Genomic DNA, 20,188 nt, shown 5'->3' with positions numbered 1-20,188 from the left:
GTCAAGTCATGTCACGTAAAATCAAGTCACGTCACGTCAAATCAAGTCAAATCAAGTCACGTCACATCAATTCAAATCAAGTCAAGTGAAGTCAAGTCAAGTCAATCACGTCAAATCAAGTCAAGCCAAGTCAACCAAGTCACATCAAGTCAAGACACGTGAAATAAAGTCAAATCAAGTCACGTCTCGTCAAGTCAGATGAAATCAAGTCAAGTCAAGTCACGTAAAATCAAGTCGTCAAGTCATGTCACGTCAAGTTAAGTCAAGTCAAATCAAGTCAATCACGTCAAATCAAGTCAAGTCAAGTCGAGTTTATTGCCATGTGCAAAGTGCGGCGAGGTACAGGTACAATGAAAAACTTGCTTGCCGAAGCATCACAGGCACGTAGGTACAGACGACACACAGAATATAAATTAGGCATAAATTATACCAGGCAGAGAAGTGAGAGAGGGACAATAAGAAAAAAAAATGCAGAACAAGGCCCTAATACAAAAAAAACGGAGACACAATCACAGACAAGTCCATGGTGGTGAGGGAGACAGAGACGGAGGAAGAGAGGCATGGAGGGAACGACAGAGAGTTGGGAGGGAGTGAAGGATGGAGGGAGGGAGAGACTGAGGGGGGAAGAACAGAGAACATAGAGAGTACAGCACAGTGCGGGCCCTTCGGCACACGATGTTGTGCCGATCTATATAAACCTTATCCACATTCTTTCTCACCCCTCCACTTCACCTCTCACAACTGTCCATTTTCCCTTCATCCGTTCCTATCTGGGAGTCTATGTTTCAACAAGATCACCGCCCATCCTTCTAAACTCCAAATAAAACAGCTGAATTTCTTTAGTGATTGCATATCATATCGGCTAGTGATTGCATATCGTATCAGCCCTACCACCCCTCACCCCCAAGGCAGTGCATTCCAGGCACCCACCACTCGCTGTGTAAAACAAAAACCTACCTCTGACATCCCCTCCCTGAAATTTCCTCCATCTCTAGTATTGGCCATGGGGAAAAGATGCTGGCTGTCCACTCTGTCTATTCCTCTCATGGTCTCCTACACCTCTCGTCCTCCAGCTCTCCAAGGAGAAAAGCCCGAACTTGCTCAGCCTCTATCCATAAGACGTGTTCTCCAATTCAGGCACCATTCTTGTAAATCTCCTCTACACCCTCTCCAAAGCTTCCACATCCTTCCTGTAGTGCGGCGACCAGAACTGCACACAATATTCCAAATGTGGTCTAACCAGGGTCTTATAGAACTGCAACATTACCCCTCTGCTCTTGAACTTAATACCCCGCCTAATGGAAGGCCAGCACACCATACACCTATTAAACCGCCCTATCAACTTGCGTGGCAACTTTGAGGGATCTGCGGACGTGGGACCCAATATCTCCCTGCTGCTCCACGCAGACAACGTCGGTTGTCAGGATCGAACCCGGGTCGCTGGAGTGAGGGAGGCTGCAGGCAGGCCGCCGTGCAACCCCGAGAATGTGAATGATCTTACGCTTCCCCATCCAATATGAAATCAATGGGAGGAATCTCGGACGCAAGCTCAGTGTTCGTCCAGACACTCCTTCAATGCGGCCAGAAAGATCTGCTTTCACCGTTCTCCCCCTGGGAGTGTGTTTCAGGTACTGGGACCTCACTCCACAGCCTCCGGCTCCAGGCTGTAGGCTCCCTCACCCACCTACCCACACTCAAACCGCTGCCGCCTGCGTTCCGTGTCCGCCCTGCTCTCACCCGCGGTGAATCCCGTCGGCTGCCGCGGGCTGATCTCGCTGAGGACGGCGTCCAGTTTGAGGAGGCCTCGGCGGGGAGTCCCTCCGGTGCGATTTGAGGCTCGTGTCCTCCCGCCCTCCAGCGACTTCTGCTGCGGCTGGAAGAGCCTGCGGAGCGCCCCGGCGCGCTCAGGTTCCGATCCCTTCACGTCCAGCTGGGGAGAGGGAGAGGAGGCGCGTCAACCGGACTTCCAATCCTTCCCTCAACGCTTGCTCCCTCCCCCTCGCCCAGCGCCCCGACCGCTCCCTCCCCAAATCCTCCGATCCCTTCCTCGAACCCATCCCTGTCTGCCTCCCTCCCTCTCGCACTCATCTCCCACTCCCTCCCTCGCATTAAATCATCCCTCCTCCCTCCCTCCAGAGCCCACCGCTGGCTTCCTCGAGGTCCTGCCCCCAGCCACCCTCCCGCCCCCGGCCCTAATCCCTCGCGTTGAACACCCCCTCTCTTCTTCCTCCACAATCCCCCCCCCTCCGGGTCGCTCCTTCCCCATCTCCTTCCCCGTCTCTCCCCTCCCCTCAGACCTCGCTTTAGCCCCCTCCCTCATACCTCCCTTCACAATCCTACCCGGGCCTCCCTCCCTCTCCTCCCTCTCATTCCCCGCTCCGTACCTCCCCTCATCCCTCGCACAAAGCCCCTCCATTCCCCTCTCACCGCTCTCCCTTCACAACCACCCCTCCCTCCCTCTCTGGCTCTCTCTCTTCTCTTTTTCTCTCTATCTCTCGCTCTTTCTCTCCTGCCCCTCATCCCTCAACCCGTTCCTTCCCCGCGCGCCCTGTCCATCAAACCCTCCATCCCTCACCATTTGATAAAGGAATGTCTTCCTAATTCCTGATCAGATTCCTCGCTTGATGTAAGCAAAGGGTTCCCGACCCGAAAAGTTGACCGCCTGCTTTTCTCCACGGATGCTGCCTGGCCTGCTGAGTTCCTCCGGCATCATAAGTGTTTCTCACGCCGATCTACCACCACCCCCTCCCCCGGAGCAACTAGAAATATACTCAGTATTTTTCCAAAAAGAAAAATCTGCCAACTCCTCTCCTCGTTTAACGGACGTTTAACTGGGTCACCTCCTTTCCCTCCATCATGCCACCCACGCCCCCAACCCCAGACCTTCCCTCCCACTCCCCCCCAGGTTTCTTCCCCCAAAGGGAAAGGAAGCCATTGCCCAAATCCGCCCTACTTCGGGCTGGTCTGCATTTGGATCCAGAGTTGGAAATTACAAATTAAAAAAAAAATCCGCAGAAGCAAGAAATCTGAAATTAAAAGAGAAAATGCGACAAGCCCTCGGCAAGTCGGGCAGCGAACGGGGAGAGAGAATAAACGTTGACTCTAACGTCTGAGGCCTAAAGTGTGAACAGAAAATGCCGGAAATACTCCGCATGTCAGGCAGCTTATCACAGAGTTACAGAGTGGTATAAGATAGATATGCGCCCCTAATCCACATCTGAACTAATTTAATTTGTCGGCATTCGGTTCGTATCCTTCCACGCCGTGCTGACCCAAGTTCCCGTCCAGATGCCTTCCAAAGGTCGTGATTGTATCTGATTCCGGCACCTCGTCGTGTCTTGGTGTTCCTACTTGCTGAGCTGCACTTCTTTTTGTCACTGTAACTCTACATTCCACATTCTGTTTTCCCTTTGCAACTCCGTCGATGTACTCACGTATGGACTGATCTGTCTGCACGCCACGCATCAAAAGCTTTTCGCTGCATCTCGGTACGTGGACACAGCCCAGCGCGGCACGGACACCGGCCTCCCCTCTTTGGACTCGAGGTCTTTACCTTTCTCTGCCTTGGTGAAGCAGCCGGCACAATCAAAGACCCCACTCACCCCGGGTCATTCTCTCATCTCCCCTCTCCCATCGGGTAGAAGCATGAGGGCACATACCACCAGGCTCATGGACAGCTTCTATCCCACGGTGATAAGACGATTGAACGGTTCCCCGGTACGATGAGATGGACTCTTGATCTCACAGTCTACCTTGTTGTGACCTTGCAACTTCTTGTCTACCCGCACAGCACTTCCTCTTTATCTGTGACACTTTGCTCTGTACTGTTATTGTTTTTACCCTGTACTACCTCAAAGTACCCTGTACTACCTCAATGCATTCTGTACTACCTCAATGCACCCTGTACTACATCAGTGCACCCTGTACTACATCAATGCACCCTGTACCACCTCAATGCACCCTGTACTACATCAATGCACCCTGTACAACCTCAATGCACATTTTACTACATCAATGCACTCTGTACTAACTCAATGCACCACCTCAATGCACTCTGTACTACCTCAATGCACCCTGTACTACCTCAATGCACTCTGTACTAACTCAATGTAACTGCACTGTGTAATGAATTGACCGGTATGCAATGATCGGTATGCAAGACAAGTTTTTCACTGTACCTCGGTACAAGTGACAATAATGAACCAATACCAATACCAATACGTGTACAATAACAAACCAATTCCACCTCCTCGGACAGCGCATAACAGGCATCAACCATGCTCCGTGTAAAAGAAATATCTCCTCAGATCCCCCTTCAAAATTCATTCCTCTCAGCTTAAGCCTACGATCTCTCGTTTTTGATAATCTTGCCAACAGGGAAAACTGATTTTGACTCTCTATCACGTTTATGGCTCTCATAATTCTGTGCGCCTCTATTAAGTCACCCTTCAGCCTCCTTCGCTCCGGGGAAAGCAAAAGCCCAGCCTCTAGCAGATTTCTACAGATTTACCGTGGAGAGCATTCTGACCGGTTGCGTCACCGCCTGGTACGGAGGCTCCAACGCGCAGCGTCGCAAGAGGCTGCAGAGGGCTGTAGATTCAGCCAGCTCCATCACGGGCACAACCTCTGCGCCAGCAAGGGCATCATCAACAGGGGGTGCCTCAGGTAGGAGGCATCTATCGCCAAGGACCCTTGACCATCCGGGTCATGCGCTCTTCGCGTCACGACCATCGGGGAGGAGGTACAGGAGACCTAAGACCCACACTCAACGATTCAGGAATAGCTTCTTTCCCTCTGCCAGCAGATTTCTGAACGGTCCATGAACCCCTGCACACCACCTCGTTATTCCACTTTTGCACTATTTATTAACCATTTTTTGTGATTTTTATGTCTTGCACTGTACTACTGTCGGAAAATAACACATTTCTCAACATTCCTCAGTGATAATAAATTTGTCTTTGATTTAATTTAAAAAAATGTCTCCCCATAACTAAAGTCCTCCAAACCAGGCGAACATCCCGCCGAAATCTCCTCTCCACCCTCTGCATTGCAACTGCCTCCTTCTCTCAAGGTTGCTGCGTATGGAGTGTTGGCCTTCAGTAGTCGGGGTATTGAGTTCGAGAGCCGCGAGGTGATGTTACAGCTCTATAGAACTCTGGTCAGACCACACCTTGTATGTGTTCATTGCTGGTCGCCTCATTATAGCAAGGACGAGGAAACTTTAGGGAGAGGGCATAGGAGATGTTGTCTGTATTGGAGAGCATGTCTTGTTAGGATAGGTTGAGCGAGCTATGGCTTTTCTCTTTGGAGAGGAGGAGGATGAGAAGTGACTTAATAGAGGTGTACAAGATGATAAGAGGCACAGATCGAGTGGACAGTCAGAGACTTTTTCCCAGGGAGACAATGGCTAACACGAGGGGGCATAATTTTAAGATGATTGGAGGAAGGTAGAAGGGGGATGTCAGCGGTAAGATTTTTACACAGAGAGTGGTGGGTGTGTGGAACGCATTGCCGGCAGAGGTTGTGGGGGCAGATACATTGCGGATATTTAAGGGACTCTGAGATTGACATATGAATGATAGAGAAATGGAGGGCTATGTGGGAGGGAAGGGTTAGATAGATCTTAGAGCAGGATAAAATGTCTGCACAGCATCGTGGGCCGAATGGCCTGTACTGTGCTGTAAAGTTCGATCTTCTTCAAGCGTGGCGATCAAGACTCTGCACAATCCTTCAAGTTTTGTCTCAGCAACCCTTTCCAAATGTGCAACAGTCATTTTCTACGCCATGAGCTATGCATGCCACTCTCCTCACGACCACCCAAGCTACCTGTGTTGCCACTTTCAGAGAATGATGGACTTTAATCTCAAAGTCTCTCTGTTCAGCAGCTTTGCTGGGTGCGATACACTTACTGGATATCCCAATTTGACTTCCCGAAATACTGGCACTTAGAACATAGAACACAGAACATAGAATATTACAGCACAGTACAGGTCCTTCGACCCAAAACGTTGTGCAGACATTTTATGCTGCTCTACGATCTATCTAACCCTTCCCCCTCACAGAGATCCCCATTTTTCTATTACTCATGTGTCACGAACCAGCAACAAAAGAAACACACTGAGCATGATTCAGTGTTAAAAACTATTTTATTAATCACTACTTATGATAATACGTAAAATAAAAGTAAAAATGTTAGTATGTTAGAATTCAAGAATGTTAAACCTCGAACGTTAACCCCAAAACTAAACTCTTCGTGTGTGTGTGTGACAAAGTCCAAAACTCCCAGTTCCAGAATGGTTCTTAAAGTTCAGTTCCGCAAGCCATAAGGTGAAACATGAGCAAGGGCTTCTTCAACAACCACCGTTGTCTGAAGATAAGATGTAGATGTAGAAAAACATAGAGAGAGTACATACGAAATCCAAATGTTCCATGATGGAACCCAAACGACACTTCAGTGTTTACTCGGTAGTGACTTCCTCACCCCGAAAAGCATCCGAACCGTGGTCGTCCACACACAAATACCTGTTTCCTTCTACAGGTCAGCAACAAAGTGAACTCCACCGGATTACTTCCAACTTCCATACATGGATTTCAGTGGCAAACACAGTTATTGTTTCTCATCCATCGATAGAGAAAACAAGCAGGCTGGTGTCTCTCTCCGTTCTCTCTCTCTCTTCTTCTTCTTCTTCTTCAACAACGTCATTACGTCCTTTATCTTCTATTGACGTAAGCACGCCCCACACACACATACACACACACTCTCTATCTTAAAGGGACTTTCACTGAGTCCATAACACCTCCCACCTAAAAAAAAAATTTTCCCAAGAAAATTTTAACCGCGCATACAGTTAGTAATGTTAATAATTATCATGCTACACAACTACAGACTATCAGATTAGTACAGATACATGTTTCCCATTTAACATCGGGAAAGACAATCAGCAATCACATTATCTTTGCCTTTAATGTGAGTTATCATGAGATCAAACTCTTGCAAAATTAAACTCCAGTTTAACAGCCTTCTGTTCTTGTTTTTGACTCGGCTCAGAAACACCAATGGGTTATGATCTGTATACACAGTCAATGGTTTCTGAGCGGTGCAAACATATACACTGAAATGTTGCAAGGCTAAAACAAGCGACAGTAATTCTTTCTCTATGGTGGAATAATTCTTTTGATGCTCATTAAATTTCTTTGAAAAGTAAGCTACAGGATGGTCAATATCATCAAGGTCACCCTTCTGCAACAACACAGCTCCTGCAGCTTCATCACTGGCATCTACTGCTAATGAAAATGGCTTTTCAAAGTCAGGTGTTCTGAGCACAGGATGGTAGCATAAAATGGCTTTCAGCTTCTCAAATGCTTCTTGACAAGAATCTGTCCAAACAAACTTTACTCCCTTCTTCTGAAGATTAGTTAGGGGAAGAGCAATATCAGCAAAATTTTTACAAAATTTTCGATAATATCCAACCATTCCCAAAAATCTTCTAACAGTCCTCGTACCTGTGGGAATAGGGAACTCAGATATTGCTTGAACTTTTGCCTGAACAGGAGCTTGCTTGCCTTGACCTACAACATAACCAAGATACGTCACAGTGGCATGGCCAAATTCACTTTTAGCCAAGTTAACTGTAAGGTTAGCCTTGGAAAGTCTTTCAAACAACCTTTCTAACGCAGAGATGTGATCCTCCCAAGTATCATTCCCAGTCACTAAGTCGTCAATGTAGGCATCTGTATGTTTTAACCCATGAATCACTGAATTAATCATTCTTTGAAATGTTGCCGGAGCATTTTTCATTCCAAATGGCAAAACATTGTATTCATACAATCCAGAAGGGGTTACAAAGGCTGAAATTTCCCTTCCTCTATCTGTTAATGGAACACACCAGTACCCTTTTAATAGGTCAATCTTTGTAAGAAATTTTGCCTTTCCCACTCTGTCTATGCAATCATCCACTCTAGGAATAGGGTAAGCATCTGACTTTGTTACAGCATTCACTTTCCTGTAATCTGTGCAAAATCTAACAGTTCCATCAGGTTTAGGTACAATAACACAGGGCGAACTCCAATTTGAAGTAGAATGTCTAATAATATCATTTTCCAACATGTATTTGATTTCCTGATCAACAAGTTTACTTTTTTCCACATTCATTCGATATGGGTGTTGTTTGATTGGTTTTGCATCCCCAACATCAACATCATGGGTAATTATCGATGTTCTGTTTGGAACATCTGGGAACAGATTTTTAAATTTTAAAATTAATTCTCTCATCTGTTGTTTTTGTGAAACTTGTAAATGGTCCAACTTCGTTTCAAGGTTCTCCAGGATATTTTGGTTTTTTAGTTTCGATGGAACAATATTTGGTCTAAATTGGCCTTCCTCAACATCAACATCAGGCATTCTAGAAACAACCTTTACACCATCCACCAAGGCCACAACTGAATCCCTCTCATAATAAGGTTTTAGCATGTTTACATGACAGAGTTGTGTTTTCTTGTGTCTATCTGGTGTTTTGATTATATATGTTAGATCAGTCACTCGAGATTCAATAACATAGGGTCCAGAAAAACGAGCTTGCAAGGGATTATTTTGGCTAGGGAAAAATACCAACACCTTTTGCCCCACTGCGAATGTCCTAGGCTGAGCACGTCTATCAAAATATGTCTTCATTCTTATCTGGCTTGTTTTCAGATTCTCTCTCGCTAGCTGGCAGACTCTCTCCAACCGAGTTTTAAATTTTTGGACATAGTCCAACAGACTCAAGTGAACTTCCTCATTAACCCATTGCTCTCTTAACAACTCCAAAGGTCCTCTCACCCTATGTCCAAACACAAGCTCAAACGGACTAAATCCGATTGACTCCTGGATCGATTCTCTAACGGCAAACAAAAGTAAATGGATACCTTCGTCCCAATCCTTGGTGTTTTCAAAGCAATAAGTCTTCAGCATATTTTTGAGAGTAGAATGAAATCTCTCCAGAGCTCCTTGAGATTCTGGGTGATATGCAGATGATACAATCTGCTTTGCTCCCAGCTCATAGACTATTTGTTGAAAAATTTTTGACATAAAATTACTACCTTGATCAGATTGGATTTCTTTTGGCAAACCAAACAAGGTAAAAAATTTTACAAGAGCCTTTGACACCGTCTTGGCCTTAATATTTCTAAGGGGTATTGCCTCTGGAAATCTAGAAGTGGCACACATGATGGTTAACAAATACTGATTTCCAGTCTTAGACTTTGGTAAGGGGCCAACACAGTCCACAATCACCTTCGAAAAGGGTTCACCAAAAGCAGGAATTGGTTTCAAAGGAGCCACAGGGGGTTTTTGATTTGGTTTACCTACCATCTGACATGTGTGGCAGGTTCGACAAAACATCACCACATCTTTTCTCAAACCAGGCCAATAGAATTGTTTCAAGATCTTCCCTACAGTTTTATTCACGCCAAAATGACCACCCAAAGGCATACTGTGGGCCAGGTTTAAAATCTCATCCCTATAAACTTTTGGAACAACAACCTGATGAATAACTTCCCATTCCTCAGTAACAGGAACATGAGGAGGTCTCCATTTCCTCATTAACACTCCATTTTTGACATAGTATCCAGTTGGCACCTTTTCAATCTCCTCACATGAGAGAGCTTTTTCTTTCAATTCTGTCAACTCAGGGTCCTTTGTCTGTTCCACCATAAAATCCTTCCTCGACAAAGACAAATCTTTAAATTCAGGCTCACTGTAAGGATGTTGATCCTCCAGTGAAGACAGAAAAGTCTCAGATAAGGCATCAAAATTTTCTTCCTGTTTAGGACTGTCACAAGGAACTACATCAGACTGCACCGGACTGTCTGTCTTGGCTAATTCTCTAGCTCTAGCTCGAGTCACCGCACATGATGGGTAAACATCTGAATCATCCTCAGACTCATCAATCCTTGGTTTGGTTGTTAACCGTACCACAGGATCACTTTCTCCATTTGCAAGGTCATTTCCCAATAACAAAGAAACTCCTTCCACTGGCAAACTAGGTCTTATCCCTATCTCGACTGGTCCTTCTACGAACTTTGACTTTAAAATCACCCTGTGAAAAGGGACAGACATGGTCTCACCTGTAACGCCTCGTACTAGATTTACTTCACCAGTGTCACTTTCTTCACCAAAATTTAAAACACTGTCCAGCAAGAGAGATTGACTAGCCCCAGTATCTCTAAGAATTTTCACTGGCACCTGGGGTGACTCATCATTCAGTGAAACAAAACCCTCTGATACATACGAACGGAATTCTTTTCTCACCTCCTCCAACTTTTCTGCTTTTCCCTCTTGCAAGGACTGGTCTTTAACAGCATCTCCTAAACCTTTTTGATTTTTAATTGCCTGAAAGCAAGCATTGGGCCCAGCTTCCTTCTTTTTCTTCAAAAGGGCACAATTAGATATCACGTGGCCAGGTTTCCTACAGTAATAACAAGTACGCTCAACAGGTTTCTCCAGCCCTGGCTTCTTTTCATCCTTTCCTTTTTGATTACCTCCCAATTTAATCTCTGGTTTACCTGGATTGTCTTTGTAACTCTTTTGAAAGGTTTTAGGTTGTCCCCATTTGGATTTATGGGTTAAAGCATAATCATCTGCCAACCTAGCAGTTTCTTGTAAAGTTTCCACTGCCTTTTCATTTAAATATGTTGTTAATTCAGCTGGAACACATCTTTTAAAGTCTTCCACCAGTATCAATTCTGTCAATTTATCGTAATCCCCATCTACATTTTTAGCCAGGCACCATCGTTCAAAACATATTCTCTTTCCATTGGCAAATTCCATATAAGTCTGATCTGCAGATTTCCTCAAGTCTCTGAATTTTTGTCTATAAGCCTCAGGGACCAATTCATAGGCCTTCAATATAGCTTGTTTTACCTTGGTATAATCAGCTGCATCCTCAACAGACAAAGCAGAATAAGCTTTTTGAGCCTTACCTTTAATCACACTCTGTACCATAAGAGCCCATCCTTTCCTTGGCCAGTTTGAACTCACAGCAACCTTTTCAAAATGTTGGAAATACTGATCAACCTGATCTTCTTCAAACGGAGGGACTAATCGAACCTCCCTGCTGGCTGAAAAACCATCATCAGAATCAGATTCCGAACTCCTACGCTTCATTTGTAACTCATGCTGCCTCTTTTTCTCCTCGTTATCCAGCTCCATCCTCTTCAATTCCATCTGCTTCATTGCTAGATCAGCCTCTATCTTCATCTGAGTTAGCTTTTGTTCAGTCTCTAATTTCTTTTGTTCGGCCTCTAATCTCTTTTCCTCTCGTTCAGCTTCTAATTTATTTTGTTCTCGTTCGGCCTCTAATCTCTTTTGCTCTCGTTCAGCCTCTATCTTTAACTGGGTTTGTTCTCGTTCAGCCTCTATCTTTAACTGGGTTTGCTCTCGTTCAGCCTCTATCTTTGCCAGCTGCACCTGTGCCTCAGAAATTGCTATTTCACTGCCAGGAAACTGTTTTAACACTTCCTTCTCAAACACCTTCTTTTCCACATAATGGCCAGCTATCAGTCTCTGAATATCTGCCTTTCTCATAGACTGCTTTACTTCTGTAAGGTTTAGCCTTGTAGCAATCTTTATCAAATCATCCTTTTTCGCCACCTCCAATCCCTTTTGGGTTGGTGACTCCAAAAATGCCTTAATATCCATTGCTGCTGGTTTCCACACACACAAGCCAATTAAAAAGAATTTATCAGACCTCCCTCAAAAATCTTTGGATTGAATCCCGAATAAATCTTGTCAATCTGGGGAACGATCCCAGATGACACTCGTTAACCTTGGGAACAATCCCGGACGAGCCCCCAATTTTGTCACGAACCAGCAACAAAAGAAACACACTGAGCATGATTCAGTGTTAAAAACTATTTTATTAATCACTACTTATGATAATACGTAAAATAAAAGTAAAAATGTTAGTATGTTAGAATTCAAGAATGTTAAACCTCGAACGTTAACCCCAAAACTAAACTCTTCGTGTGTGTGTGTGACAAAGTCCAAAACTCCCAGTTCCAGAATGGTTCTTAAAGTTCAGTTCCGCAAGCCATAAGGTGAAACATGAGCAAGGGCTTCTTCAACAACCACCGTTGTCTGAAGATAAGATGTAGATGTAGAAAAACATAGAGAGAGTACATACAAAATCCAAATGTTCCACGATGGGACCCAAACGACACTTCAGTGTTTACTCGGTAGTGATTCCTCACCCCGAAAAGCATCCGAACCGTGGTCGTCCACACACAAATACCTGTTTCCTTCTACAGGTCAGCAACAAAGTGAACTCCACCGGATTACTTCCAACTTCCATACATGGATTTCAGTGGCAAACACAGTTATTGTTTCTCATCCATCGATAGAGAAAACAAGCAGGCTGGTGTCTCTCTCCCTTCTCTCTCTCTCTTCTTCTTCTTCTTCTTCAACAACGTCATTACGTCCTTTATCTTCTATTGACGTAAGCACGCCCCACACACACATACACACACACTCTCTATCTTAAAGGGACTTTCACTGAGTCCATAACACATGTGTCTATCTCAGAGTCTCCTAAATGTCCCCAATGTATCTGCCCCCACCACCTCTGCCGGCAGTGCGTTCCACGCACCCACCACTCTCTGTGGCAAAAACGTAGCCCTGACATCCCTCCCTTATATCTTCCTCCAGTCACCTTAAAATCACGCACCCTCGTGTTAGCCATTTTCGCCCTGGAGAAACAGTCTCTGACTGTCCATTTTTATTCAGATATCTTCTGCCCAGCCCTATCCCTGGAACCCTGCCGTTGGCTGGCTGTCTCTTGCACCTTTCTCTTTGATCAATGCCCTCTGGTTGCCTCTGAGGAGCCTCAATATCTCTGCTTATGTCACCTCTGGTTTGCGGATGGAGACAGACGGAATTTGCTCTAATTGATCAATCTTCTTAATTCTTGATCTCCGGTACTTATCCATTCTCTCCCCCCAACCCCACCCCCCTTCATTTCCTGTAGTCCACCCTTGCTTATTCTCGGACTCTTCACCTGCCCCCCCCCACTCTCACAACTTCTCCCCTTTGGCTCCCCGGTTCACTACCACCCCACCACCCCCGACACTTGCTCGTTCACCTTCCCCCTTTCTTTTCTGGCCCCGGTGTTTATCTTTCCCTCCCCCATATTACCCTGTTTCTCGTCTCCTTCACTTTAGTTGTTTGTCCGCTCTCCCCCCTCCCCCCCACCTCCTTATTACCTCTGCATCTCACGTTCGCCTTCCTGGGCCCTGGTCCTGTTCCCGCCTCCAGTCACGCTTCTTCCCCCCCCCCCCACTTCTTTCCTGCGTTCATTCTCGTTCTCTCCGCCTTTCTCTGCTCCTTTGCCTCCCAATCTCCCCTCTCGTTCTCATCTCTTCCTTATCTAACGTATTCACTTTGTTCGCTCCGTTTTAACCCGTCTGTCTTTCCGCCCCCTTCTCCTGCATCCCCAAGCGCCCTCTCCCCCTTACACGTTCACACCTTCTCTCTCTCTCTCTCTCTCTCTCTCTCGCTGATTCTACCTCATTCGCCCTTTCCCCTTATTTTCCTCTCTAACGCATACACTTATCCGAGAATCATGCAGTTACACAGGGCAGAGACAGACCCTTCAGCCCAACTCTTCCAGGCCAACCTAGTTGCCTTCCAGAGCGAGTCCCATTTGCCCGCGTTTGGCCCCTGTCCCTCCAAACCCTTCCTATTTACCTCTCACTGCCTCGGTGAAGCAGCCGGCATAATCAAAGACCTCGCCCAGCCTGGACATTCTCTCTTCCCTCCTCTCCCATCGGGTAGAAGATACAGGAGCCTGAGGGCACGTCCCACCAGACTTAAGGACAGCCTCTACCCCACTGTCATAAGACTGTTTGAACGGATCCTTTATACAATTAGATGGACTAAGACCTCACGACCTGCACAGCACTTTCTCTGTAGCTGTGACACTTTACCCTGTACTGTTATTGTTTTCACCTGTACTACATCAATGCACTCTGTACTAACGCAATGTAACTGCACTGTGTAATGAATCGACCTGTACAATAGGTTTGCAAAACAAGTTTTTCACTGTACCTCGGTACAAGTGACAATAATAAATCAATACCAATACCAATCCACGTACCTGTCCAAGCGTCTTTCAAACGTTGTAAATGTACCTGCCTCAACCACTTCCTCTGGTAGCTCGTTCCAGACACGCACCACCCTGTGTGGAAAAAGCTGCCCTTCGCTTTAAATCTATACCCTCCCCAGATTTGCCCTCCCCTACTCTGGGAGAAAGACCGTGACCATTCACCCTACCACCGCCCCTCAACGATTTTATAACCCTCTGAAGGGGCTCCCTCAGCCTTCTACGCTCCGGGGGTAAAACCTGGACCATCCAGTCTCTCCTTAAAACTCTGACACTTCGATTTCTCTGCTTTCGCCTGTATTGTCCTGTTCTGCACTTCGCCTCAGTTGCAAACGACCTCCCTCTTATGCCCGGGAACGATTCCCCTCGTTCGGAACTCTCCCACCGGTGGAAACATCCCAGTCATGTCTCCTCGGGTTCTTCTATCTTTCAAAGACATCACTCTCTCATCCTGATGAACTCCAAGGAATGCGCGCCTTACATTTCAGCCGCTGCGATCGGACACGCCTGATATATGCGCTCCCCCATATTCCTCTCTCTATCCTTCTTGTCTACTCACCTCTCCTTACCTCCTGCAACATTCACTCTTTACCTTCCTCACTACGTCTAACCTTTCCCTCAATGTCAACAAAACTAAAGAGCTGGTCATTGACTTCAGGAAAGGGGGCGGTGTACATACACCTGTCTACATCAATGGTGCTGAGGTCGAGAGGGTTGACAGCTTCAAGTTCCTGGGAGTGAACATCACCAACAGCCTGTCCTGGACAAACCACGTAGATGCCACGGCCAAGAAAGCTCACCAGCGCCTCTAATTCCTCAAATTTGGTTTGTCCCCTTTGACTCTCACCTGCTTTTACCGATGCACCATAGAAAGCATGCTATCAGGATGTATCACGGCTTGGTACGACAACTGCTCTGCCCAGGACGGCAAGAAACTGCAGAGAGTTGTGGACACAGCCCAGCGCGTCACGGACACCAGCCTCCCCTCCTTGGACTCTGTCTTTACCTCTCGTTGTCTTGGTGAAGCAGCCGGCATAATCAAAGATCCCACCAACCCGGGACATTCCCTCTTCCCATCGGGTAGAAGATACAGGAGCCTGAGGGCACGTACCACCAGACTTAAGGACAGCTTCTACCCCACTGTGATAAGACTATTGAACAGTTCCCTAATACAATGAGATAGACTATGACCCATGACATCATGACCTCACGATCTACCTTGTTGTGACCTTGCACCTTATTGCGCTGCACTTTCTCTGTAGCTGTGACACTTTGTACTGTTGTTGTTTTTTAACCTGTACTACGTCAATGCACTCTGTACTAACTTGATGTAACTGCACTGTGTAATGAATTGATTGGTTTGTAAGACAAGCTTTTCACTGTACCTCGGTACAAGTGACAATACTAAACCAATACCAATACCAATATTGCAGACCTCTGTCACCGTCTTCTCTTTCCTCCGCATCACATTCACTTCCTCCCTCCGTCCCGATCACCCCCTCCCTTCTTCTCCCGGCCTCTCTTCCCTTCCTTTTCTCTGTCACTCAATCATTTACTCTCCGCTCCACTGGTGCCGCGATCTCTCTCTCTCTCTCTCGCTTCTCTCTCTCCCTCCCGTGGTGCATTCGCTCCTTCACTTTCCCTCCCCTGCCCCAGTTACTCACTCCCCTCTCCCTCTATCCCCATATCTCTCCCTGTTACGAATTTATCCCTTCCCCTCCACGCCTGCTTCTATCATCCAGAATCAGAATCCGGACCAGGTTTATCATCACCGAGATAATTCGTGAATCTTGTTGTTTTGCGGCAGGGGTACAGAGCAGAGACACAACGTTACAAAATAAATAAATAGTGCAAAAGAGGAATAACGAGGTAGTTTTCATGGGTTCATGGGCCGCTCATGAATCTGATGGCGGAGGGGAAGAAGCTCTTCCCGAATCATTGAGTGTGGGTCTTCAGGTTCCTGTACCTCCTCCCCGATGGTAGTAACGAGAAGAGGGCGCGTCCCGGGTGCTGAGGGTCCTTAGTGATGGATGCTGCCTTCTTGCGGCACCGCCTCTTGAAGATGTCCTCGGTGGTGGGGAGGGTTGTGCCCGTGATGGAGCTGGGCTGAGTCTACAACCCTCTGCAGCCTCTTTCGATCCTGCACATTGGAGCCTTCCAGGCCGGGGGGGGGGGGGGGGTGATACAACCAGTCAGAATGCTCTCCGCTGTACATATGTAGTAATGTGAAAGATTCCTTGGTGACAGACTAAATCTCCTCAAATTCCAAATGAAGTGGAGCCACTGACGTGCCTTCTTCGTGATTGTGTCGATCTGTTGGGCCCAGCATGGATGCTCTGAGATGTTGACGTTCGGGAACATGAAGCCGATCACCTTCTCCACCGCTGACCCCTCAATGAGGACTGGTGTGTGTTATCCCGACCACTCCCTCCTGAAGCCCACGATCAGTTCCTTGGTCTTGCTGACGCTGAGTGCGAGGCTGTTGATGCGACACCACTCAACCATCCCTTCCCTCATCCCCCACCCCTCCCCATCACATTCAGTCAATCGTTTAATCTCCCCCCCACCCCCCGTTCCTGTCTCAACCTCATTTCTCTTTTCCTTTCTCTGACGGTCACTCTTTCCCCTTCCTCTGCTTCCGCCTTCTTCTCTCTTTCCTCCAACAAGCACACACGCTGTTACACCCTACTCCCTCACCTCTCCTTGTCTCCCTCTTTCTCTCTCTCTCCGGCGCACTCTTGCATTCGTTTTGATCCCCCCTCCCCTTCCCACCTCCATCTTTGCCCGGGCCCTCTCCACCCCCTCCCACCCCTTGCCTTCCTAGATCTCTCTGGTTCTGGATCCCAAGCACTGTCCACCTCAAACCCCTCCTCTCCTCCCACCTTCCCGCTGGCACGAATCTCTCCCTCCTCCCACCCTCTCCTACCACCCCCCCCCCCCAATTTCACCCATCCTTTTTTACCTTGTCGACTTGCGAGTCGGAAGCGGTCGGCGGGTCTCCCATGGTGTCCCTGAACTTGCCGAATCCCTGCCGGTGATCCTTGCGGTACCCGGAGCGGTGGTGGACCCGCTCCATGCCGGGGTCCGAGTCGAGGTCGTGGCCGTGCTCCAGGTGGGCCGAGCCCTCGCACAGCGCCAGCTTGGCCGTGAGCTCATGGATGGTCTCCCGCTGGTCCAGCAGCGACTCCTTCTGCTGGACCAGCTCCTCGCGCATGCGCAGGATGACGCCCTTGGCGTGATCGGACACCCGCAGCTGCGCGGCCCCGTGGTCCGTGTCCCGCGTCACCTGAGTGCAAAGGAAACTGGCCGGCGGCCCGTTGGCCCCGCACCGGACGGACAGCCAACACCAGCAGGCCGTCCACACCACCAAGATATGTCCCATTGCAGGGATTACCGCCGTACTTTGGTCTCCTCGGATGCCTCGGGCTTTCTGTCCTTAATCCTCCTGACACTGCTGTGCCCTGGATTGGGAGATTAGCTGTTCTCCGGCGCTTAATGGGCACCGCCTGCGTCAGCTCCCAATGCAATCCCGTTGCCATGGCTGCCGCGTCGCTTTAAAAGGGAAGGGTGGGGGGGGGGGGGGGGACAGCATGGACAGGACTGAGAGTAAATCTCTAAGCGGTCGCTAATAAGACCTTTTTAGACTTTATTCTGTACTGTTATTGTTTTTACCTGTACTACCTCAATGGACTCTGCACTACCTCAATGCACCCTGTACTACCTCAATGCACTCTGTACTACATCAATGCACTGTACTATCTCAATCCGCTCTGTACTACCCCAATGCGCTCTGTACTACCCCAATGCCCCATGTACTACCTCAATGCGCTCCGTATTAGTCAATGCGCTCCGTATTAGTCAATGCACTCTGTACTACGTCAATGCACACTGTACTAACTCAATCCACTCTGTACTACCTCAATCCGCTCTGTACTACCTCAATGCACCCTGTTTTACCTCAATTCAATCTGTACTACGTCAATGCACTCTGCACTACCTCAATGCGCTCTGTACTACCTCAATGCGCTCTGTACTACCTCAACACACTCTGTACTACATCAATGAACTCTGTACTACCTCAATGCACCCTGTACTACCTCAATGCACTCTGCACTACCTCAATGCGCTCTGTACTACCTCAATGCGCTCTGTACTACATCAACACACTCTGTACTACATCAATGAACTCTGGAATACCTCAATGCACACTGTACTACCTCAATGCGCTCCGTACCACCTCAATGCACCCTGTACTACCTCAACGAACTCTGTACTATATCAATGCACCCTGTACTACCTCAATGCGCTCCGTACCAATTCAATGCAACTGCTCTGTGTAATGAATTGACCTGTACGATCGGTAAGCAAGTCATGTTTTTCACTGTACGTTGGTACAAGTGACAATAATGAGCCAACACCAATACCCATCGGGCGTAAGATACAGGATCCTGCGGACACGTACCAGCAGGCTCAATTACAGCTTCTATCCCACGGTGATAAGACGATTGAACCGTTCCCTTCTTCGATGAGGTGGACTCTGACCTCACAGTGTAACTTGTTGTGACCTTGCACCTTATTGTCTGCCTGCACTGCACTTCCTCTTTAGCTGTGACATTTTAGTCTGTATTCTGTTATTGTTTTTACCTGTCCTACCTCAATGCACCCTGTCCTACCTCAATGCACCCTGTCCTACCTCAATGCACCCTGTACTACCTCAATGCACTCTGTACTAACACAATGTAACTGCACTATGTAATGAATTGACCTGTAGGATCTGTATGTGAGACAAGATTGTTACTGGACCTCAGTACAAGTGACAATAATCAACCAATACCAATACCAAAAGAATCAGTCGTCTGTTTCCCACTTGGGAGCTCGGCACTCGGCACTGTATGGCTGTTTTGCCTGTCCTTGTAACATGGAACAGCACAGCACAGCGCAAGAACAGGCGATGGTTCCCCAACCAATTAATTTAAAGGCCGAACTTTAAACTCCCCCAACCAATTAAATTCCCAATTGAACGCCTAACTAAATTAATCCCTTCTGCCCACAGAATAGCCATATCCCTGCAATCACTGCCCATCCTGCCTCTTCTACCCGTCACCTCTCAGCCTCTGACCACACCCTTTCATTCTCCCCCCTCCTCCCCACACACCTACCTTCCCCGCTTCCAACCCCCCCCTCACCTGGACTCACTTGTCAACCGCCGGCCTGCCCTCCTCCCCCTCCCCAGAGCTTCTTATGCCGGCTTCTGCCCTCTTCGGCTCCCATACTGACATGTCAATCCATGGTCCTCTCTACTGCCACGTTGAGCCCAGACGCAGGTTGGAGGAACAACACCTCATATTCCGCCTTGGGAGTCTCCAACCTGCCGGCTTCAACATCGGTTTCTCTAACTTCTGGTAACCCCACCCCTTCTTTTACTCCCCCCGACTCCTTTGTCTTCCCTTACTCATGTGGCTCCCTTCCCCCGCCTTGATGACCTGCCCTCCTCCATTCTTTATTCCATGGCCCACTGCTCTGTCCTACCGGATTCCTTTTTCTTCAGCCCTTCTGCCTCTTCTACCTCTCACCTCTAAGCTTATCACGTCTTCACCCCCACCTGGCATCCCCTTCTCACCTGGACTCACCTATCACCTGATCTCACCTGTCCCCTGCCTGCCTGTGCTCCTCCCCTTCCCTCCCACCTTCGTCTTCTGGCTTCTGCCCTCTTCCTTTCCAGTCCCGATGAAGGGTCTCGACCCGGAACGTCGACCGTTCGTTTCCCTCCACGGATGCTGCCTGACCTGCTGAGCTCCTCCGGCACTTACCGTGTATTGGTCCAGATAAGATGATGAGATAAGATAAGGTATCTTTACTAGTCACATGTACATAGAAACGCACAGTGAAATGCATCTTCTGCGTGGAGTGTTCTGGGGCCAGCCCGCAAGTGTCACCACGCTTCCGGCGCCAACATAGCACGCCCACAACTTCCTAACCCCGTACGTCTTTTGGAATGTGGGAGGAAACCGGAGCACCCTGAGGAAACCCACGCAGACACACGGCGGGGGGGG

At 47.9% G+C, this 20,188-nt stretch overlaps 1 protein-coding gene across 1 annotated transcript in view; it reads right to left on the bottom strand.

Annotated features, from left to right (window-relative positions):
* LOC127587586 (neuronal pentraxin-2-like) overlaps window positions 1-17,517 on the bottom strand; it is a 36,725-nt gene extending 19,208 nt beyond the window's left edge. The window contains exons 1-2 of the mRNA XM_052045996.1: window positions 17,098-17,517; window positions 1,738-1,930 (exon numbers count right to left, since the gene is read on the bottom strand). Coding sequence (XP_051901956.1) covers window positions 1,738-1,930; window positions 17,098-17,517 — 613 coding nt within the window. The remainder of the gene's footprint in view (window positions 1-1,737; window positions 1,931-17,097) is intronic.
* Window positions 17,518-20,188: the final 2,671 nt, after the last annotated feature.

The sequence above is a fragment of the Pristis pectinata genome, chromosome 41, assembly GCF_009764475.1.
Source record: "Pristis pectinata isolate sPriPec2 chromosome 41, sPriPec2.1.pri, whole genome shotgun sequence".
Taxonomy (NCBI): domain Eukaryota; kingdom Metazoa; phylum Chordata; class Chondrichthyes; order Rhinopristiformes; family Pristidae; genus Pristis; species Pristis pectinata.
Note: the sequence above shows the minus strand (reverse complement) of the source record. Positions and strands in the feature narration are given on the sequence as shown.